The sequence below is a fragment of the Vulpes lagopus genome, chromosome 5, assembly GCF_018345385.1.
Source record: "Vulpes lagopus strain Blue_001 chromosome 5, ASM1834538v1, whole genome shotgun sequence".
Lineage (NCBI taxonomy): Eukaryota > Metazoa > Chordata > Mammalia > Carnivora > Canidae > Vulpes > Vulpes lagopus.
In genome coordinates this window covers 76,569,717-76,594,081 of record NC_054828.1, presented here as the reverse complement: position 1 = coordinate 76,594,081, position 24,365 = coordinate 76,569,717, and the positions used below count along the sequence as shown (strand labels likewise).

Genomic DNA, 24,365 nt, shown 5'->3' with positions numbered 1-24,365 from the left:
CATTGGAATATTACACAGAAATGAAAAAGGAAACATGCAACCACATGAAGAATTGTCGTTAACATAATGTTGAGCAAATTAAGCCAGACACAAAAGAATACATTCTGAATATATGATTCCATTGTATATATTCAAGAAAAATAAACCAGTGGTAAATAGGGACCATAATGGTGGATATTCTTCTGGGAGAAGGGTCTTGACTGAGAGGAGGGCAAGAAAAATATTTCTAGAGTCTGAAAATATCTTAACCTGGGCGGTGATTGCAGGAATATATACATATGTACAGATTTGTGTAATTTATGCTTAGGATTTCTGCATTTTACTTTCATAAATTGTACTTCAATAAAACATATCTATAATAACAGAAATGTATAAATATCTAATATAAAATGTTACTTGTTATCATATTTGTTTCAAATGTTTAATGATGATATAAAGACTCCCGTATTTCCCTCTCATCTCATTCCCCTCCCACTCTTCCTCCCTGTTTCCTTTCCCAGTTACTTGTTTTCATAAATGGGGTTGTGGGGATTATTTTATTATTTTGTAATAGTTTCCAGGCTATTTTTTTAAAAAGATTTTTGTTTATTCATGAAAGACACACAGAGAGAGAGGGGGGCAGAGACACAAGCAGAGGGAGAAGCAGGCTCCATGCAGGGAGCCTGACGTGGGACTCGATCCCAGGTCTCCAGGATTACACCATGGGCTGAAGGCAGCGCTAAACCTCTGAGCTACCAGGGCTGCCCGGATTATTTTATTCTTAAAAACATTGTTAATGTGCAATAGCCTAAACCACAAGGCAATATATTTTAAATGCAATTGTATAAAATGTGGGATTGCATAATTGCAAACTTAATTATGTGGATGGGGTGAGCCTGCTGTTGGCTACCTGGTTAGGAGTTCTGGAGGCTAGCTGGATAATCCATCTCTGTCTGAATCTTGGCTGCTATTTGGCACTACCCGGTGACACTTGTCTGCCTCAGTACAAATATATTTGGGGTTGATTTTAGCTTCTGAAACCTGACTGAGATTTTCAAGAACCTCACTGCAAATTGTCCCCTGCTTCATATGCCTATCACAGAAACTTTGAGTCAGCCAAATACAGGCTATAGGGACCCAGTTCCAGTTTCTCTGTCATGGATTGTCTCTATTTCTCTCTACCTTTTTCTCCTCCGTGACTACTTTCTCTGTACTCCTTGAAAAGGTTTAAGAACATGAACCTGGCAGAGGATGAACACCAATCACCAATCCTGTTATACCAGAATCTGTGTTACTGTGGTTATTATAGGGCTTTACATATAAGAATTGGAAAGGAGGAAGAGAAGCTATCTACATCTGAGGTTAATAAGACAACCCGAGAAAACTTACTGAAACACTTAACCATTAGGAATCCAGTGAATTGGGGATCCCTGGGTGGCGCAGTGGTTTAGCGCCTGCCTTTGGCCCAGGGCGCGATCCTGGAGACCCGGGATCGAATCCCACATCAGGCTCCCGGTGCATGGAGCCTGCTTCTCCCTCTGCCTGTGTCTCTGCCTCTCTCTCTCTCTCACTGTGTGCCTATCATAAATAAATAAAAATTAAAAAAAAAAAAAGGAATCCAGTGAATTGAATGATGTAAAATTAATTCACAGAGAAACCTCCACTATAAACAAAAACCAACTGGGGGATGCAATTGAAGAGAATATCACATTTATAATAGCACACACACACACACACACCATAACCTTTTAAAAAATTACTTACTACAAATATACCAAATACATCCACTCCTGACAACTTCAGTGGCTGCTGCCTCTTTAACAATTATAGCTTTAACGCTGCTCTATTCTCACCTGCTAGATAAAAATCATAACTGTATCTGATCATGCCTGCGACCTGGATAAAATTCACTAAGATGCTCATCTTTGAACCCATCTCAGCATCGCCTAACACAAAGGCAATCCTATAATAAAAACTGCCTTACACCCACTTCTACAAACCCACATCTCCCCTTTGTGTGCAGTTTCCCTGCAGCAAAGATCTGCAATAACTCCGTCTTTGTTTGACCCTCAAGGGTGCTCCTCATGGACTCTGGATGGCTGACATCAACAGAAGTCTGTGCTGAAACTCCAAGCCAGAAAGAATCCCATTTTCACACCATGTTATACACAGAACATGGACTGTGACAGTGAGCGCTGATGAATTTATTTTAAGAATATCTGGAACATCACAAAAATTGCACATGGATGAAGCCATGTTAAAATCTCAGTGCTTCAAAGGGTCAGTATTATATAGACAGGTATCACTGACCATAGCAACATCAAATTAGAAAAAAAATTGTAACCAACCAGCAGCCCTATGTGTATGAAGAATTTTAAAACTCATTTATCAACACAAATATGTTAGAAGATATTTAGAAATTGCACAGAAACACTTATCAAATAGTACCACTACTTTTGAAATACCATTGCATACCTGCTGTATTAAGTATTCTATCCACATTTCCAATATTCTTTAGAATTCTCTGAACAGTTTATCAGCAAATCTCTTATTCCTCTAATTCCCTGTTCAAATTAATAACTCTCTATCTAACATTTCCCTCTTCAACTATGATGTGGACTCTTTCTCCTGACTGAACCCAGACTAATACAGAAGGTAACTTTTGCAGAGAAACATTGCTCTGTGTTGTGCTTACTTTCATCTTAATATCAACAAGTTAGAAGCTCTTCATCTATAATTTTTTAATAATTCTTTTTCAAAAGGGACATAATGAATGAATGATGGCTATTCTAGGAAGGGACAAAATACTCCGTGCTATAAAATTTCAAGACATAAGTTAAAAAGATAGTAGTCATAGTCAGTCTACTGGCACTATCCCTTACCGATACCTTTATGACTCCAGCTAATGTGTCAACCTAAAGATTAATGATTACAAAGCATATCTGTCTCATCTCAGAAAGTAGAAACAAACTTCTGGGCTATTAAAGCATTTTTTTTTCATTGTGAAATGTAACACACACAGAAATGAGCATACACTTTTAGGAATGGTTTAACAGATGTGTACAGCAAACCCCAACAGCCAGGCACTCTAGAAGCTACATGAACCATACCCTGCCCCTTCCTCATCCACTCCTGATTACACCCTAGAAGTAGGGTGACAGCTCATCCTCACGGTTCCCATAATTATTTCCTAGATTCAGTTTACCAAATGCATGTATCCCTAAAAGTAACGTTTAATTTCATCTGATTCTGATCTTTATGTTTGTGTTTTGTTTTTGTTTGTAATATTTGTCCACATCATGCATATAAATAACTCTGATGCATCATCTCCATTGCTGTAGTCACTGTTGATGGAAAGCTGAATTGTTTCCAATTTGGGGAATATTGCTGTTTCATGTATCCTGGTGAATTCATGCACACATTTCTGTGGAGTATGTATCTAGGAGTGGAACTGCTGGATCGTAGGGTCTGCATATTTCCAACTGTATGAGATACCGCTAAAGAGCTTTCTTTATTTTATTTTATTTTATTTTATTATTTATTTTTTTTAATAAATTAATTTTTATTGGTGTTCAATTTACCAACATACAGAATAACACCCAGTGCTCATCCCGTCAAGTGTCCCCCTGACTGCCCGTCACCCATTCACCCCCACCCCCCACCCTCCTCCCCTTCCACCACCCCTAGTTCGTTTCCCAGAGTTAGGAGTCTTTATGTTCTGTCTCCCTTTCTGATCTTTCCCACACATTTCTTCTCCCTTCCCTTATATTCCCTTTCACTATTATTTATATTCCCCAAATGAATGAGAACATACACTGTCCTTCTCCGACTGACTTACTTCACTCAGCATAATACCCTCCAGTTCCATCCACGTTGAAGCAAATGGTGGGTATTTGTCGTTTCTAATGGCTGAGTAATATTCCATTGTATACATAGACCACAGCTTCTTTATCCATTCATCTTTCGATGGACACTGAGGCTCCTTCCACTGTTTGGCTATTGTGGACATTGCTGCTAGAAACATCGGGGTGCAGGTGTCCCCGCGTTTCATTGCATCTGAAACTTTGGGGTAAATCCCCAACAGTGCAATTGCTGTGTCGTAGGGCAGGTCTATTTTTAATAAAGAGCTTTCTAATGCAGTTCAGCCTATTAAACTCCCTCCAGAGATGTGTAAGAGTTGTTGTCATTCTACACCCTCATCAAAGTTTGGTATTGTCAGCTGTTGAGAAATCATTTGAATCCCTGACCTCCTCCCTCACCCACCACGCATACTACAAACATAACCACTGGGATGCCTTTCTGGGAGAGCTCCCGGGGTTCTGCTCTTCTGCTCTCACAGGTGCTCTTCTATTCCTAGATTCTGCACCGCCCCCTACCCCCCCCCCCCAATCTGGCTAGTCCCTGGCACCCAAGGACACACAGCAGAAAGAGCCACTTGACAAAATGAGCTGGAGTCTTTCTCTTGCCGGAAGCCAGGCACTGCCCGGGGTGGGGGAGGGGGTGAGAGCCCTGGTGGTGTCTGGCTCTGCCGCTCTGCTCCCAGCCACGCAGGCCAGCCCGGCGTGACGGTGCTTCGCGCGCAGCGCCTAGAAAACAGCCACCGATGGAAACCGTCAGGTGTGTCCTAGGGCGAATAGAAACAGCCCAACCGGCATAGGACGGACTGACCCTTGAGCAAGAGCTTTGCTCCTCCCTTCTCTGCAGCCCTTCTCCTTTCTCCAAGCTGCTCTCTGCCCCTCATCCCTCGTGCCAGTAGCCCCTCCCTCCCGCCTGTTTTATTCTCGCGCACCCCTCCCTCGGTTCTCCCTCGGTTCCCCTCGGTTCTCCCTCGTGCGCCCAACGGCACCGCCCAGGAAACGAACTAGATAGGTAAGTTCTGGGAATGTCAACTAGACCGAGCCCTGGGAGGCTGGGGTTTCCTGCATCCCCTGCTTTGGGAGCTCCGCACTTTGCGCTCCCCCTTCTCTAGAGGCCGCCCCTGGACCCTGACTCGCAGGCCAGTTGCAGGGACTAACCTGCTAGGACCGAGATCTGGGGCCATGAGGTCAGGAAGGACCTTCCCCCAAGGCCGTTCGCTCCCCACGCTAGTCCTCGTGGCGCTCCTGGTGGGTGCTCTTGGCGAGGATATGATTTTTCACCCTGAGTGGGGATTTGAGTCGTATGAAGTCATCATTCCCAAGAAGCTGAGCTTCCGGGGAGGTCAGCAGGGTGCTGTGGAGCAAGTGTCCTACCTCCTGCAGGTCAAAGGCAAGAAGTATGTCCTTCACCTGTGGCCCAAGAGGTTTCTATTACCCCGAAATCTGAAGGTTCTCTCCTACACGGAACAGGAGAAACTCCTGGAGGATCATCCTTACATACCCAGGGACTGCAACTACGTAGGCTCGGTTGAAGGAACCCAGGATTCAGAGGCTACTTTAAGTACATGCATGGGGAGTCTTCGAGGCATATTGAAAATTGATGAGGAACATTACCAAATTGAGCCCCTCAGGGGCTCTTCCAGCTTTGAACATGTCATATATCTCCTGAAGGAAGAGGACAAATTTCAGAATCATACCTGTGGCTTAACTAATGATGAACTAGAAAAACAGATAGCCCAGAATGAGAATATGGCTAGGCGTAGCGACTTTTATAATTCCTATAAGCATCAGAAGTACATGGAAGTGTACCTGTTCTTTGATCACGGTGTATATTTGTTTTTAGAATCCAATGTTACTCGAGTCATATATGATGCTGTTCTTTTGATGGCAATTATGGACACCTTCTTTAAAGAGGTTGGTATGAGGCTACATCTACAAGGTATTGAAATATGGACAGAAAGGGACAGATTAAATTTTGACAGAATGGAAACAAATGATATTCTAAACACATTTTTAAGAGATCAGGCCAAATTTACTGCGGCAAAAGATTGGTCACATTTGTATATTTCAAAGCCTTTACATCATGCTTCTGGATGGGCATATATTGGAGGTGCATGTACAACAAACTACAGTGGATCAGTAAGTAGTTATAGAAATAGAAATATCCTTGCTGCCAGCAGAATGTCTGCTCATGAACTGGGCCATGGTGTAGGAATGAAACATGATACAGAATTTTGTCAATGTAGGGGTAGGCGAACTTGTATCATGGGCACTGGGAGTAGTGGGTTTAGTAATTGTAGTTATTTGCAGTTTTTTGATCACGTAAATTCAGCAGCACTCTGTCTGAATGATATCCCAGCACTGGATACAGGACTGGTGAGATGTGGAAATAAAATTGTGGAAGGGAATGAAGACTGTGATTGTGGTTCAAGAGAGGAGTGTAAAAAAGACAAGTGTTGCCAACCGGATTGTAAATTCACGGAGGGTGCCAATTGTAGCACTGGGCTTTGCTGTCATAACTGCCACTTTCGTCCACTTGGGTACATGTGTCGAGAGGAAGATAATGAATGTGACCTTGCAGAGTACTGCAATGGAATCTCAAATTTCTGCCCAAATGACAGTTATAAGCTTGATGGAACCCCTTGCAAGCATAACTCCCTTTGTTTCAGAAAGAAGTGCCATTCCAGATATGTGCAGTGCCAAAACATTTTTGGACCTCATGCCAGGGAGGCTCCTGATCAGTGCTATCACGCAGTTAATTTAATGGGTGATCAATATGGGAACTGTGAAATTTTAGGAGTCCGTGCCTATAAAGCTTGTACCAAGGCAAATGCAATGTGTGGCAGGCTGCAGTGTATAAATGTCAACACCATCCCTGATCTGCCAGAGCATACGATCGTCATCTCTACTCATCTGCGAGAGGAAAATCTCATGTGCTGGGGGGTAGGCTACCACAAAGCCATGATACCCATGGGAATACCTGACATAGGTGTAATAAACGATGGTACCCGCTGTGGTTATAACAGACTATGTATTAACAGAACTTGTGTAAATGACTCAGTCTTGGGTTTTAACTGTTTTCCTCAAAAGTGTAACCACCGAGGCGTTTGCAACAATAAAAAAAACTGCCACTGCATGTATGGCTGGGCCCCTCCATTCTGTGAGGAGGTAGGGTATGGAGGAAGCATTGACAGTGGGCCTGCGAGGAAGCAGGAAGAGGAGGCACCTTCCCCAATACGGGTCGTGTCCATTATGTTACTGCGCCTTATTTTCTTAGTCATCTCAGTGATTGTTGTGTTTTTCAGGAGACTGATAGGACAGTATATGCAGTTCAAACAGAAAGAAGCACCACCAGTTAACCCTAAAAAGAAACAAGGCAAAAAATATCAAGAACCCAAACGAGTAATCAGGCGATCCACAGTCATTTCATAACACAGAATCATATATTGAACAAGCTTAGCACTTAGCCAAATGGCACTTTGTTCTTATTCCAATTTTTTTTAATGTAACTTTTCTTCAAGGTTGGATCGGCAAATAAATGATATTCTTGTTTGGGAAACAAATGAGTGCATTTTGCTTTTTTTTTATACTTGAAAGATTTATTAATTAAAATTTTTTTTTGTATATTTTTAAATTGGAGTTCAACTTGCCAACATATAGTATAACACCCAGTGCTCATCCTGACTAGGGGCCCCCTCGGTGCCTGTCCACCCAGTCACCCCATCCACCCGCCCATCTCCTCTTCCATTCCCCCTTGTTTGTTTCCCAGAGTTAGGAGTCTCTCATGTTTTGTCACCCTCTCTGATTTTTCCCACCCATTTTCTCTCCTTTCCCCTATAATCCCTTTCACTACTTTTTATATTCCCGGAATGAGTGAAACCATATGATGGTTTCTCCTTCTCCAATTGACTTACTTCATTCAGCAGAATACCCTCCAGTTCCATCCACGTCGAAGCAAATGGTAGGTATTCGTTGTTTCTAATGGCTGAGTATATTGCATTGTATATATAGACCACATCTTCTTTATCCATTCATCTTTCGATGGATACCAAGGCTCCTTCCACAGTTTGGCTATTGTAGACATTGCTGCTATGAACATTGGGGTGCAGGTGTTTCATCGTTTCACTGCATCTGTATCTTTGGGGTAAATCCCCAGCAGTGCAATTGTTGGGTCATAGGATAGCTCTATTTTTAACTCTTCGAAGAACCTCGACTCAGTTATCCAGAGTGGTTGTACCAGTTCACATTCCCACGAACAGTGCAAGAGGGTTCCGCTTTCTCCACATCTTCTCCAACATTTGTTGTTTCCTGTCTTGTTAATTTTCACCATTCTCACTGGTGTGAGGTATCTCATCGTTGCTTTGATTTGTATTTCCCTGATGGCAAGTGATGCGGAGCATGTTCTCATGTGCTGGTTGGCCATATGTATGTCTTCATAGTGCAATTTCTGTTCATGTCTTCTGCCCATTTCATGACTGGATTGTTTGTTTCTTGGGTGTTGAATTTAATACGTTCTTTATAGATCTTGGATACTAGCCCTTTATCTGATATGTCATTTGCAAATATCTTCTCCCATCCTGTAGGTTGTCTTTTAGTTTTGTTGACTGTTTCTTTTGCTGTTAAGAAGCTTTTAATCTTGACAAAGTCCTAATAATTTATTTTTGCTTTTATTTCCCTTGCCTTCATAGATGTATCTTGCAAGAAGTTTCTGTGGCCAATTTGAAAAGGGTGTTGCCCATGTTCTCCTCCAGGATTTTGGTGGATCCTTGTCTCACATTTAGATCTGTCATCCATTTTGGGTTTATCTTTCTATATGGTGTAAGAGAATGGTCTAGTTTCATTCTTCTGCACGTGGCTATCCAATTTTCCCAGCAACATTTATTGAAGAAACTGTCCTTTCTCCAGTGGATGGTGTTTCCTACTCTGTCGAATATTAGTTGACCATAGAGGTGAAGGCCCATTTATGGGTTCTCTCTCCTGTTCCATTGATCTATGTGTCTGTTTTTGTGCTAGTACCATACTTTCATGATGACCACAGCTTTGTAGTACAACTTGAAATCTGGCATTGTGATGTCCCCGGCTCTGGTTTTCTTTTTCAATATTCCCCTGGATATTCGAAGTCTTTTCTGATTCCACACAAATCTTAAGATTATTTGTTCCAACTCTCTGAAGAAAGTCCATGGTATTTGATAGGGATTGCCTTGAACGTGTAAATTGCCCAGGGTAAAGTGGACATTTTCACAATATTAATTCTTCCAATCCATGAGCATGGACTATTTTTCCATTTCTTTGTGTCCTCCTCAATTTCTTTCAGAAGTGTTCTATAGTTTTTAGGGTATGGATCCTTTACCTCTTTGGTTAGGTTTATTCCTAGGTATCTTATGCTTTTGAGTGCAATTGTAAATGAGATTGACTCCATAATTTCTCTTTCTTCAGTCTCATTGTTAGCGTATAGAAATGCCACTAATTTCTGGGCATTGATTTTGTATCCTGCTACACTGCTGAATTGCTGTATGAGTTCTAGCAATCCTGGGGTGGAGTCTTTTGGGTTTTCTATGTACAGTATCATGTCATCTACCTAGAGGGAGCATTTGACTTCTTTGCCAATTTGAATGCCTTTTATTTCTTTTTGTTGTCTGATTGCTGAGGATAGGACTTCTAGGACTATGTTGAATAGCAGTAGTGAGTATATATAGACCTGATCTTAGGGAAAAGGCTCCCACTGTTTCCCCATTGAAAATGATATTTGCTGTGAGCTTTTCCTACATGGCTTTTAAGATGCTCTGGAATGGGGATCCCTGGGTGGCACAGCGGTTTGGTGCCTGCCTTTGACCCAGGGCGCGATCCTGGAGACCCGGGATCGAATCCCACGTCGGGCTCCCGGTGCATGGAGCCTGCTTCTCCCTCTGCCTGTGTCTCTGCCTCTCTCTCTCTCTCTGTGACTATCATAAATAAATAAAAAATTAAAAAAAAAAATTAAAAAAAAAAAAAGATGCTCTGGAATGTTCCCTCTATTCCTACACTCTGAAGAGTTTTGATCAGGAATGGATGCTGTATTTTGTCCAATGCTTTCTCTGCATCTATTGAGAGGATCATATAGTTCTTGTTTTTTCTCTTATTGATGTGATCTATCATGTTGATTGTTTTACGAGTGTTGAACCATCCTTGCATCCCGGGGATAAATCCCACTTGGATATGGTGAATAATCGTAATGGACTGTTGGATCCTATTAGCTAGTATCTTGTTGAGAATTTTTGCATCTGTGTTCATCAGGTATATTGGTCTATAATTCTCCTTTTTGGTGGGGTCTTTGTCTGGTTTTGGAATTAAGGTGATGCTGGCCTCATAAAATGAGTTTGGAAGTATTCCACCCCTTTCTCTCCTGCAAAATGGCTTTAGTAGAATAGGTATTATTTCTTCTTTAAGCATTTGATAGAGTTCCCCTGGGTAACCCTCTGGCCCTGGACTTTTGTGTCTTGGGAGGTTTATGATAACTGCTTCAATTTCTTCCATGGTTATTGGCCTGTTCAGGTTTTCTATTTCTTCCTGTTCCCGTTTTGGTAGTTTGTGGTTTTCCAGAAATGCATCCATTTCTTTTAGATTGCCTAATTTATTGGTGTATAGCTGCTCATAATACATTTATAAAATCACTTGTATTTCCTTGATATTGGCTATGATATCTCCTTTTTCATTCATGATTTTATCAATTTGAGTCTTTCTCTTTTCTTTTTAATAAGGTTGGCTAATGGTTTATCTGTCTTATTAATTATTTCAAAAAGCCAGCTCCTGATGTTGTTGATCTGTTCTACAGGTTCTTATATCTATTTCATTGATTTCTGCTTAAATCTTTATTATCTCTCTTGTTCTGGTTGGTGTAGGTTTTATTTGCTATTCTTTCTCCAGTTCCTTTAGGTGCAAGGTTAGCTTCTGTATTTGAGTTTTTTCCCATTTTTTTGAGGGAGGTTTGTATTGCGATATATTTCCCTCTTCAGACTGCTTTTGCTGAATCTCAAAGATTTTGAATGGTTGTGTCTTTATTTTCATTAGTTTCATTAGTTTTCATTGTTCTCTAGTTTCCTGGTTGACCCATTCATCTTTAAGTAGGATGGTCTTTAACCTCCAGGTGTTTGAGTTTCTTCCAAATTTCTTCTTGTGAGTTCTAGTTTCAAAGCATTGTGATCTGAAAATATGCATGAGACAACTCCAATCTTTTGGTATTGGTTGAGACATGATTTCTGACCCAGTGTGTGGTCTATTCTGGAGAACATTCCATGAGCCCTTGAGAAGAATGTGTATTCAGTTGCATTTGGATGGAAATCTATCTGGTCCAGTGTATTGTTTAAAGCCCTTGTATCTTTGGTGATGTGATGCTTGTAATAACTGTCTTTTGCAGAAAGTGCCATGTTGAAGTTTTCTATTATTAATGTATTATTATCTAAGTATTTCTTTACTTTGGCTATTAATTGATTGATATCCTTGGCAGCTCCCACATTAGGGGCATAAATATTCATGATTGTTAGGTCTTCTTGTTGGATAGATCCTTTAAGTGTGATAGAGTGTCCCTCTTCACCTCTTACTACAGTCTTTGGTATAAACTTTAATTTATCTGATATGAGGATTGCAACCCCAGCTTTATTTTGAGGGCCATTTGAATGGTAAATGGTTCTTCAATCTTTTATTTTTGGGCTGTAGGTGTCCTTAGGTGTAAAATGAGTCTCTTGGAGACAGCAAATATCCAGTCCAAAACCCTGCATCTTTTGATGGGACCATTTAGCTCATTCACATTCAGAGTAACTATTGAAAGATATAAATTTTGTGTTATCATAATACCTATTCAGTACCTGTTTTTGTGGATTATTTCTTTGGGCTTCTTCTTTCTTGTACAGGGTCCCCTTTAAGTTTCTTGCAGAGCTGGTTTGATGGTCACATATTCTTTCAGCTTCTGCCTATCTTGGAAGCTCTTTATCTCTCCTTTTATTCTTAATGACAGCCTTGATGGATAAATTATTGTTGGCTACATGTTCTTCTTTTTTAGTACCTTGAATATATCCTTCCAGACCTTTCTGGCCTGTCAGGTCTCTGTGGAGAGGTCTGCTGTTAATCTAATATTTCTCCCCATATAAGTTAAGAATCTCTTGTCTCTCGCTGCTTTAAGAATTTCTCTTTGTCTTTGGAATTTGCAAGTTTCATTATTAAATGTCAAGGTGTTGAATGGTTTTTATTGATTTTGTTGGGGTGGGGGGCTCTCTATCTCTTGGATTGAATGCCTGTTTCCCTCACAAATTAGGGGAGTTCTCAGCTATGATTTGTTCAAATATGCTTTCTGGCCCTCTGGAAGAGGGACGTTCAATAAGGATAAAAGGATTAACTTAACAGAAAGATAACCACCTTAAATTTGCACTCATCTGATAATATGGCTTCAAAATATACAATATAGCTTTCAAAATGAATGAAATGATTGCTGTATTGTATTTTTAGAAGACTGGCTGGAGACCATTACTAGGATTTTGATTGTTATCTCCACTACAGGTTTTCTACAATCCTTGCTGTCCCCTTGGCCAAAACAGATACTTGGCCAAAGGATATGAGTATCCTTGCCCTGGAGGTCTATTTCCCCACCCATTATATGGACCAGACAGACCTGGAGAATTATAACAATGTGGAAGCAGGGAGGTACGCGGTGGGCTTGGGCCAAACCCATATGGGCTTCTGCTCTGTCCAGGAGGACCTCAACTCCCTGTGCCTGACGGTGGTGCAGCAGCTAATGGAGTGCATGCGGTTCCCATGGAACTCTGTGGGTTGGCTGGAAGTGGGCACAGAGACGGTCATTGACAAGTCCAAGGCTGTCAAAACAGTGCTCATGGAGCTCTTCCAGGATTCAGGGAATACTGACATTGAGAGCATAGATACCACCAATGCCTGCTATGGTGGCACTGCCTCCCTCTTCAATGCTGCCAACTGGGTGGAGTCTAGCTCCTGGGATGGTATGTGCTTCCCAAGACCTTATGTAAGAAAGGAGCTGGGTTAGAGGTTTAATCCTCAGTTTTGTTTCTCCATCTCCTAAGTGATTTCATCAGGGAGGGGACGACAACTTATTCACACAGCTGCTGCTATCATCAACAACCACAATGTTGATAACTGCTTAGACTTCTATAGCTTTATACTGTTAATTAGGTAGTATGTTCACAAGTCATTCATTTAGACCCCCCAACAGCCTAGGAAGCAGGTATTATGCCTGATTTATAGGTAAGAAAAATGGAGGATCTGATATCTTACGTATAGTGTGTGGCATTGATGAGACACCAAAAAAAAAAAAATCAAATATATTCCTATGTCTCAGAAGTTTCTCTGAAGCCTCTGAGAGAAGGAGATTTAAACCAGTTTAAGTATTAAAGAGAAAACATCCTGGTAGAAATAGACTTAAAGGATCAGGATAAAACGAACAAACAAACAAAAAAAAGAGTCACAGGACAGACACAGAGTCTTTATTCTCTTATTCCCTTGTCTGGTTACTAGGAAATTATTTTTTGATTAACAAGAAAGATTTTGAAAGCCTTAGAAAGATTTTGTTTATTTATTTAAGAGACGGTGGGGTGGAGCAGAGGGCGAGGGCTAAGCAGACTCTTTGCTAAGTGTAGAGGCCAACACCGGGCTTGATCCCATGATCCTAATACCATGACCTGAGCTGAATCAAGAGCTGGACACCTAACCTACTGAGCCACTAAAGCACCCCATATTTCTTCCTTAACATATTAACATATTAACATTTTCTTGTATCTTTCTTTTATATCCCTTAACCATTTGAGCCTCAGAGTTCTTACTTGGCAACCTGCCTGTACAAGAGATCCACAGATACGTGAACAAATATTATCTGGACTTAGTATGTTTACTAAGTGGAAACTGGAATTTAAAACATTCATAATTAACATAATTTATAATTAACATAATGAACACACATTATAAAATTAATTATAAATTCTTAATGTTGGTAGGGACCTTAGAGATATCTCATCCAATATTCTTTTATTTCAAAGCGAAGTCAAAAAGAATTAGACAGCTTTCTATCTGGTGCAATTCCACACACCTATTCAGTAATTTTTTTTAAGTAGGCTCCACACCCAGCATGGAGCCCAGTGTGGGGAGAGAACTCACAACTCTGAGATCAAGACCTGAGCTTAGATCAAGAGTCCAAGGCTCAAACGACTGAGCCACCCAGGCACCTAATTTATTTAGTATTGTTTTTGACTGTCCTGCCATAGGCTCACCATCAATTGTTCCGTGATTTGCGATGTTCCAATCTCTACATCATCAAATCTGTTGGTAGAGTGCTTCTCCTATTCGGCACTTAGATTATTGCCTCCTTAGCAACCCCTATTACCATCACCATCAATATTTCAGCTAAGCATTTAGTTGAAGAGTAGAAATGAAGGGCATGGGATACTCACTAGCCTCTAACAGAAAATCAGAACCTTGTTTGGGAATAGCATCAGCTTCAATTATGTCATTTTAAACGAGTAGATTCTGATGAGTGGCAAGGTATTCCCTCTTTAACATAATGTCTTGGTAGAGGGGAAAATTTTTTTAAAAAAACTATTGAGATGTGAATCATTAGTTTGTATCAAAACAAAAACCATATTTAACCACCAAGACCAGACAAAGCCAATGTAGGTGGGATGTCAGCTTTGACCTGTCCAACCATCCAGCTGGGGTTTCTTCAGATGAGCAGAAGTAGTTTTGGGACTCACCAGGAAGTTCCAAATCACAGTACTATGAGGGAAGAAAAAGTGGTACAGCCTCAGATTGTCCAGAAGACTTCATTTTTCTTGTCATTTTTTGAGTTGTTAGTGAAAGTAATTGAAATGTATAGCTAAAAAAATATACATGCACACAAATGAGTGTAAAGCAAAGACAGAGTTCCATTTTGACACCCCATTACTACTTTCCAGAATTTCACATCAACAGTTTCTATGTATTCTTCCGGATTTTTTCTTTGTACTTACAGGAACACACATACATAACTATTCAATTTTAGTTCTTAACATTGTACGTATTATTCCTTATCTCTATGATGTCTTAGAGGTCATTCTATATCAATATATATAAGATTTACTTCCTCTTTTAAAAGCCTTACAATATTCTATTGATGAATATTCCAAATGTTATTTAATTAGTCCCATATTGATGGATATTTAGATTTTGTATATTTTTGCAATTATAAAACATTACATAATATCACATAATAGCTTTGCATGCTTGTGATAATGTATTGTAAGAATAGGTTTCTAGAAATGGAGTTACCAGTTATGCTGATATAAAATTTTGATAGGATGTGCCAAGTAGGGGCACCTAGTTGGCTCATTTGGTTAAGTGTCTGCCTTTGGCTCAGGTCATTATCCCAGGGTCCTGGGATAGAGCCCCATATCAGGCTGCCTGCTCAGCGGGGAGTCTGCTTCTCCCTCTATCCATCCCTCTTGCTTGTTCTCTCTCTCTCAAATAAATAAATAAAAATCTTTTTAAAAAATATCCCAAATTGTTCTTCAAGATGTTGTACAAAAGTTCATTCCTACAATGCATATTATCAAGCTTTTTAATCTTTGTCAATTTAATAAGGAAAAATAAGGATTTGCTTTTTTTTCATTATAAGAAAGATTCAATATTTTTAGGATGTTCATTGGCCATTCCCAATACATATTTTTGGTTTTGTTTTAATGAGACTTCTATAAATGAAGGAAATAGTTTTTTGTTGGTTGTAAGTACTGCAAATACATTCCCAGTTTGCCTGAGTCTGTTTCTGATAATAAGTTTGAATTTTCAGGTAGTCAAATTTACTAATCTTTTCCTTAACGTCTTCTAAATATTTTTCTATAGTTTCCAAGCAATATGTATAACAATGCTTTTTTGTTGGGGTTGGAGGTAGAGTTGTTATAATTCTTAGAAGGTTCTTGGGTTTTCATTGAATTTGTGTTGGAATCCTGAATCTGAATCCTTACCACACCACCTATTAATTGTGTGACTTGGGCCAAGTGACTTAAGTTCTTTGGACCTCCATTTCTTTGTTGATAAAGAGGGAATAACTATACCTGATATATAGTCTTATTGTGAGGGAAGGGATTTTTCTTTTTGTTCACTGGTCTATCTTTAGTACTTAAAATTGTGCCTTGCTCACAGGAAGCACACAGTCTACATGAGATTTGGGTAGTGATCTCGAGTAGAGATAATTACTTCTTGTCTTTCATTACAGGTGGCTATGCAGTGATGGTCTGGGACATAGTCTATCCCAGTGATAGTGAGCGGTGATAATGCTCACCTCACAGGTGGGGCCAGAGCTGTGACTGTGCTGGTTGGGCCCAAGGCCCCTCTGACCCTTGAAAGAGGTCTGTGATAAACTGTGGAAATGTGGTACCAAGAGACTGTGTACAGCAAATGCATAGCTCCCAATCCCAAGTTAGCATACCCACTACACAGGGCTGAAGTATGGATTTGAAGATGACATGGCTTGCCTTCAAAGGGCTGAACTGGGGAGCAAAGGGCAAGGGGGAAGGGAAGAGAGGGATCTGTGTGGTTTCCTCTTCTGCACCATCATGCGTTGGAATAATGACGCATGGAATGAATGACATTGGTGTTGCAGACGAGGCTCTTTAAGGAGCCTGACTGACAATTGAAGGTGAAAGAAGATAATTGCATATAAGGAGAATGGTTCTCCTTTGAGACTTTTGGTGACTATTCCAGGTTTTGTTAAGGCCATATATGTATGGAAATGGAAATATAAATCTCATTTATATAAGATAAACCATCTTTTAACTCCCTTTGAACATGGGAGGGATGTTGAGTGGGCTGAGACAGAGAAAGATGAGGAAACTGTTAGTACATGGCTCTCCATCCTCTCTGCTCCATGGGGGCTGCATTATACAGTTCCTGAATCTCTCCATGTGCCTTGCCTGGGCTTAGAGGAACCCACACGAAGAACATATATGACTTCTACAAACCAGATACAGCTACAGAGCACCCAAGTGGATGGGAAGCTCTCCATCCAGTGCTACCTATGGGCCTCGAACAGGTGTTATGCATAATACCATAAAAAAATCCAGAGCCAGTGGAAGCAAGGTACAGGGCTCAGAAGACAGGAGTAGATACTGTATTTTTGTGGCCATGGGTTTGTTCTAAAAGGTTTAGACAAGGTTCCTTCTCTCCTCCAAAAATGATCTCAAGAGAATTGTTTCATGTTCCCTTCCTCTTACACCCTTCTCTGGGTCTATGCTAAAGTCCATCTGGAAGCAATCCAAATTCAAGTATGAAGCTGCCTTTAACTTGAGCTAAATGAAAGAAAGTAAACAATCTAGGGCCAAAGCCACCAGTAGGAAACCAGTGGGTGTCAGCCACCTGGAGAGGTACTGTGGTGAGTCAGAATAACCACATCCTACTGGGGCTTGGATTTGTTTCTGTTGAAGTCAGGATTGATTTGACTCACAGTTTGTAATTTGCTACCTTTTAAAGTCTGATCGATGATGAAAAATCTTACTTCTACTCTCAGTGTACTAAAGTGTTAGTGATTTTTCTTTGGATGGTAATGTTATAAGTTAATTTTATTTTCACCTTTAGTTTCTGAGTTTTCCTGCTAAGAAAATATGTACTGCTTTCATAATCAGAAAAGAAACAATATTTTAAGAGTGCAGAGCAATCTACTTTAAAAAAAAGAAAAACGGTTCTTACCTGCTTAACTATGGCCTGAAGGGCACCTGTGATAGGCAGTTTTCAGTGTGGGAAAAGGCATTTGTGGAAGTGTCAGAACATGGATGCTGTAGGGGTGGCCTTAGGAGCCACTTCTTGCCCCTTTCCACTGCACTGAAAGGGATGCCAGCCATCACCACTGGCCTTGGACTTCTCTACCTTCCATCCACTCCTATTGGCTAACTGCTCTCACCAACTGAATTCCTTCAGCATTCTAATTTTGCTCCTTAACCTCATATGGAATTTGACTGATGCTGCTTTGGCTCTCAGCACTAAAAGAGAGTCTGGGGTGGCTATAGAGTCAGGGACATCAGAACCAAAGTCTAAAGTCAGGGGCATTTGTGTGACTCAGTGGTTGAGCATCTGCCTTCAGGTCAGGGCATAATCCCAGGGTCCGGGGATCGAGTCCCACATCGGGCTCCCCACAGGGAGCCTGCTCCTCCTTCTGCCTATGTCTCTGCCTTTCTCTCTGGGTCTGTCATGAATGAATAAATAAAATCTTTTTAAAAATAAACAATAAAAATGAATCCAATGTCAGCCATTTTCAAGTTGGGTAACCTTGGACACATGACCTATCTTCATATTTTAGAAACTTTGTTTCCTCTTTTGAAAAATAGAGAAAGTAACACAACACTAGTTTTATTTGGAAGAATTATCTGTCATAAAGGTTGGCAATAGTAGACAGAAAGAAAATATGTGTTTCTTTCCTTATAAATAGAGTACTTAGCAAGATACTTGTAAAGTGAACAAACAAACCTTTCATGTGTTTGCTGGAGTAGGAGCTGGTTCTCTGGAATGCCACAAGTCCCTCAGCACACTTAGGTCTTGGGGTGTAGGTCTACGTGGTTCATCTGCCATGGCACATCCTTACTTTCACACTTCCTCTTCCAGCTGGCATCAATCGGCCTTTCACTCTCGATGACTTACAGTTTATGATCTTTCACACACCCTTCTGCAAGATGGTCCAGAAATCCCTGGCTCGCCTGATGTTCAATGACTTCCTGTCAGCAAGCAGTGACACACAGTACAGGATGGCAACTTTGGAGCCATCCAAAGATGGCTTGGGAGCATCAGGCCTCATTCTCACTTGCCATTGTTGAGTTAATGTCTTGCCCCATTAACTTAATTTCCCTATCTATGAAATGGAGATAGTCCAGCTCACCCCCTTTGAAGAATATTGTTTATTGATGCATTACTCCAAGACATATAGAAAAGAATTATCCTCAATACACAATTCCCACTGGAAACAAAATATTCCCTTTTCTTCTTGGTCGCTGTTAAGTTCAAGTTTTGGAGTATTCTACCAATATTTGTCCCCATTACTAACTACTACTACTAACCCTGCCACTAACATCAAACACAAAACATCAAAATGAGCACAAACACTACTTAAAAGACTTGCTCCATGAAAAAAATTCTAACATATACCAAAGACAATAGTTTAATATCATTAATATATGGAAGTCTCATCAGTGATAAATACCCTAATAGAAAAATGAACAAGAGATATGGACCAGAAATTTCCTCAAAGAAGAAATGCACAGGATCCTATTTTCAAATGTGCTTACTCATTAGTAACATATTTAAACAAGTTACCATTTTCCTTACATAGCCTTTAAAAATTTTTGAATACCCAGAATTGATGAGGCTCTGGGAAAACAGGCAACAGTGGATGTGTACATTGATACAAGGGCTTTGGGGAGAAAAAGAAAACACAAAGCAAAGGCCCAAAAGATGTGCACATCTTTTGGCTCAGTAAATCCACGTGTGTGAGGGAACATGTAGCACTTAAACTGGGGAGGACAGGAATGGGGAGACTGGTTCTAGTAGGGCACATCATATCATGGCTCATTCTGCAGCCTTTAAAATGCTTAGGGATGGTGATTTAAGGTCATAGAGAAAGTTAGGGATGCATGCTGAATAGAATATATAGCATGATTTTATTTTCTAGTTAGCATTATGAAAACAGAGATGGATGCTACAAGAAAAACTGACCCAAGTACTCTCTCTGAATCATAGGGCTATGATTGACATTGTTTTTCTTTGTACTTGTCTGTATTTCCAAATATTTTGTAATAAAAAAAGTGCCTAAAAGTCTCTCCAGATGCTCTTACTTTTTCCCCTTGATGCCTTCTTCCCTTTCTGTGATCTCTCACCTGGCCTGTGTCTCTGGCTGCCTCCCAGGTGCCTGAAACTACAACAAGGACATGGATAAAGCACTTCAAAAGGCCTCCCTGGACACGTTCAACAAGAAAACCAAGGCCTCCCTTTACCTCTCCATGCATTATAGGAATATGTACACCTCATCCCTGTACGGGTGCCTGGCCTCCCTTCTGTCCCGGTGAGTACTACACCTAGCCACCTAGCCCCGCCTCCTACACCCCACTCCATGGTCCGAAGAGTCAACCAGGTTTGGTTCACTTTCCAGTTCAGAAATTTTTAAGGAAGGAAGATGGAACGAGAGATAATGAAAGAAACTCATTTCAAAGGTGCATGTAGAGGCAGATTTAGTATCAATATTAAGGAGTGGTCTCCAAAGTGATGATGTACGATGTCAAGGTATGTGCAAGATCTACGTGGATGAAGCAAGCAAATAAAAAAATAACATATTTTTATCTCATCCATTTAAAATCTCTGTCCTTAGTAAAGCATGGTGGTTAGAAGGGTGTAGCTTTAGAACCCGTAAGTGAAGCTTCTTTTGGCTAAGATCAAGTGTAGAACCCGTATGTGAGGTCTAAATACCACCTATTAGCTTTGATCTTGGAAAAATACTTGACCTCTACGTGCTTCACTTGCTCCATCTATAAAACATGCACAATAACAATACCTACTGTCCAGTGTTTTGATGAATGTTTGAAAATAGGAAATTGTAAAGGCATTAAATTGTAAAGTTAAATTGTAAAGGCATTAAAATACTAATGTTCAGCAAGTGTTCAGATGCTAGTTGTTACTTTTATTGATACTCTGTTTTGTGGGTTTTATGTACTTGTACCCGCACATAATGTAGGAGATACATATATGAACTCAATCAAATTATTACTGATGAAGGGATGATTTAAAAGGTACAACTGCTGAGCATTGCCAGAAAACATGGAAGCCTTGAAGTGGCCTGACCTCCAAACCTTAGATTTCACTGAATTCTTCTTGTCCTTGTAGGTGGAGAGAAGCTCCTTTTATATTCCAAATTCTGTTATGTTCAATGTGCCTTTTGTATCTTGGATTTTGGCCACTCTCCTGGCAAGTTTCCTTCTTTCTGGGTCTATCTCCAGGGTCTTCTAAAAGCCCCTCTTTGTGCAAAGTGCCTGGAGCCCATTTCTACTTACAAGAGGTTGACTAGATTGGGGTGATAGGTTGATGGTTTATTTGAAGGGCAGAATATAATGCCAATGGGCTCCTTGTGTTTTGATTTCTTTACGTGCAGGCACTCTGCCCAGGACTTGGCTGGCTCCAGGATTGGGGCCTTCCCTTACAGTTGTGGCTTGGCAGCAAGTTTTTTTGTTTTGTTTTGTTTCTTTTCTTCTTCTTCTTCTTCTTTTTTTTTTTTTTTTAAATTTCAAGTGTCTTGGGATGCTTCTCCAGCTGAGTCCCGTCTTTCTATCAAGCACTTCTGGTAAGATTCATCAGGTAAAAGGAACCACTCTGCCTCACCAGTACTGAGGCTCCCATCTGGACTAAGAACAGAGAAATTAGGGTGCCTGGGTGGTTCAGTCAGTTAAGCATCTGCTTTCAGCTCAGGTCATGATTCCAGGGTCCTGTGATGGAGCCCACAATGGGCTCCCTGCTCAACAGGGAGTCTGCTTCTCTCTCTCCTTCCGCCCCTCTTCCTGCTGTGCTCTCTCTCTCTCTCTCTCTCTCTCTCTCGCTATCTCCGTCTTTCTCTCTCTCAAATTAATGAATAAATAAAATCTTTAAAGAAAAGAAAGGGGACACCTACGTGGCTCAGTTGGTTAAGCATCTGCCTTTAGCTCAGGTCATGATCCCAGGGATCAAGCCCCACATCAGACTCTCTGCTCCAGGGAAAGCCTGCTTCTCCCTCTTCCTCTGCCTACTATCTCCCTGCTTGTGCTCTCTCTCTCTCTCTCTCAATCTCTCTCTCTCTCTGTCAAATAAATACAATTAAATAATAACAAAAATAAAGAAAAAAAAGAGCAGAGGAACTCCCTGAAGGGATTTAAGCAATGGAGGATGTTTGTTTAATTTATGTAGTTCAAGTATTTGGCTACTACTTGGAACTAGGTCGAATAGAGAAACAAAGGTAGAAAGGGGAAACCAGTCAGGTTGTTCCAGCAAACAGTCCAGGCAGGAGGTAATTAATGGCCATTTGGTTGCAACTGGTTAAAAGGAAGTTGATGGATTTGAAATTTTCATAATGTTTTTGATCACTTTATGTCAGATGGGATCCAGGATGCGCATCCTACCACTTATGTGGGACATACCTGGACTAGAAGAGTGTGTTTGCCCATATGTTTCGCCAACATTATGTTTGTTGACCTTTATCATTTCTCAACATTCCAAGTTACACACAGCACTTTCCGCCAGGGTTGGAGCTCCCACAGAACCTGGCTCTCCATTGGGCTCATGACTGGTTGCAGTGATAATGGCAGTGAAGCAGATTTAACAATCTTGCCTTTGGTTCCCAGGATCCCCCTTGGAGAAGCTGGTGTTTAGTATGTCACACCTGCCAAAATGCCTTGCCTCCCAGAAACATATGTCCCTCAGGAGTTCACAGAAATAATGGACCAAAGAGAACAATTCTACCATAAGGGTAAGTAAAAGGACAAGACAGGAAAAAAGGAGAAGGAAATTTTCTCAGATTCCACTCTGCCAGTGACAGAGAGCTGGGGATTCATCACAAATCTGGACTATAGTGGCCTAGGGCAAGGACATTTTTGAGATATGATTGGGAGAAAATCTGTTAGGTCCAAAGAGGTGAGAATTGGGTGGGGAAGCAGAAGGCAGAGTGGAGAAGAGGTGGGAGGCAGCATGTACCTTCCTGGTATAGATTGTAGTTAACTACTCAAAACAGGATACTGAAAATGCAGTCCCAAGGACACCAGACATGTGGTCTTGGAAACCGCTATCTATGCAATGGTTCAAAGAGCCCAGAGTTTGGAGGTAGATATTCAAATCTAAACTGAACTGTGACACTCACTAGCTCTTTATCTTTGGGAAAATTATTGAAGTTTTCTCAGTTGTCTTATTTCTAAAATCATACCAACTTTGCAGGATTGCCAAACAGATTAAATGAATTAATGTACTTAAATTATCAATGGATATTACTGTCTCTGCCCACCTGCCTCCTTTCCCTACCAAACATAAAAACAAAATATTGCCCAAAAAAGCAACAAAGGAAAAGGAGACTAAAGCTAAAGTTACGACTAGAGAGACCAGATGGTGGTTTTAAAACCAATACCAAAACAAAACGTCTTTTCTCAGGCAAGAGTTTGGAAACCAAACATATGGTTTGCAGTGTGGTCTGTAAGGAAGACAGAATATGCGGAACCGGGAATGTTCCAGAAAACCTAGGCCTAGTAGTCATCCATCTTCTCTGGAACAGGGGACACCTTAGGGCAAAGAGGAAAAGCAATTAAAATAGAAATAGGACTTCTGAGATGAGCATTGGTGGACAAAGACCAGAAATAACACAATGAGTCGGAGCCAGAGAACTTAGGGCATACTGGAAGACAGGGAGATCTGAGGTGTACATATACACTGGCAAGAGGACATAAAGAGGACTTCAAGAGAAGAAGGTCATGTTCACTGTGGGAAAACGTCATACTCCTATACCAAATTTCTAATAGCCAAGGCTTATGTACTTGATCCAAGATGGCTGCTTGGATCAAGTACATAAGGTTAGTACTAGATCTAGTAGAAGGTCCAGGGCTCTGCTGGGTTGTGACAGGTGGCTTCACAGCCCCTTGCCACACAGCCAGGAGAGCTTCAGGTGGAGGCATCCTTAGGACTCTTTTCTCTTCCCTAAGCCCATGTAGCTTTTTGCCTCTTCTCATTCTACAGTGAATTTCTCACCACCTGGGGACATGAGCAGTCTTTTCCCAGGCACATGGTACCTGGAGCAGGTGGATATGCTATATCGGTATGACATTTTGCAGGGTTGGTAGCATAGTTTTTCCTCTGGGTGACAGGTGCATTTCTGATAGTGTAACCAGGCCAGACAGGGTCTACAACTCCAAAATGATCAGAAGTGAGGAGTTTGTACCATGAGGAGAACATAGAACCCATGGGACTCTGCCCTGGAAAGACAAAAGCTGGGGGGAGGGGCATGTTTTTAACTCTGGAATGTGAAAAAAAAAAACCAACTCAACTTGTTTCCCTGATCTGCTCATGATAGGAAGATCCCCTAGAACCTTGACAGAAACAAAATTAGCATCTGTGAGAGAAGCAGGCTATAAACCTGAACCTACAGAACTCCTTCCTCCAAAGGAGTGAGATAGTAACAAAGAGGAGTGGCTTCAGAAAAGGTAGATACTAGTGTGTTGGTGACAGATTCATGAAGAAACAAGGTGTTGGGAATTCTGTTGGAGCCAGAAGCCTTGGCAGGAGGGGGCCTTGCCAGGCAGTTCCTCCTGGGGAACAGCAGTGAGATTTGGAAAGTCAGTGGAGAGAGGAGCAGAAGTAGAAAGAGAGAAGGGTTTCTGCAAGAGGACTGCCTGAGGGGGAGATGGGAGGATTTTTAAAGGAGAATCAAGTATTCAGAATTAGAATCGTACAGTTTATGGACCCAGACATCTGCCTTCAGTTTATCTAACAAGTTGGTAAAATAAGCAGAATAGAGGAGTGAGA

General features: G+C 40.9%; 2 protein-coding genes across 2 annotated transcripts; both read left to right on the top strand.

Moving 5' to 3' along the window:
- Positions 1-5,018: 5,018 nt before the first annotated feature.
- On the top strand, positions 5,019-7,268 carry ADAM30 (ADAM metallopeptidase domain 30). Its single transcript, XM_041756976.1, has one exon. It carries the CDS (start codon positions 5,019-5,021, stop codon positions 7,266-7,268), a length of 2,250 nt encoding a protein of 749 aa, XP_041612910.1.
- A 2,957-nt stretch (positions 7,269-10,225) lies between these two features.
- HMGCS2 (3-hydroxy-3-methylglutaryl-CoA synthase 2) lies at positions 10,226-23,683 on the top strand. Its single transcript, XM_041756975.1, is given in 11 exon segments — positions 10,226-10,234; positions 12,340-12,824; positions 13,060-13,062; positions 16,785-16,844; positions 16,846-16,940; positions 18,456-18,653; positions 19,758-19,905; positions 20,986-21,061; positions 22,174-22,273; positions 22,276-22,329; positions 23,580-23,683. Coding segments are annotated over 11 exon segments (1,332 nt in total).
- The last annotated feature ends 682 nt before the right edge of the window (positions 23,684-24,365 follow it).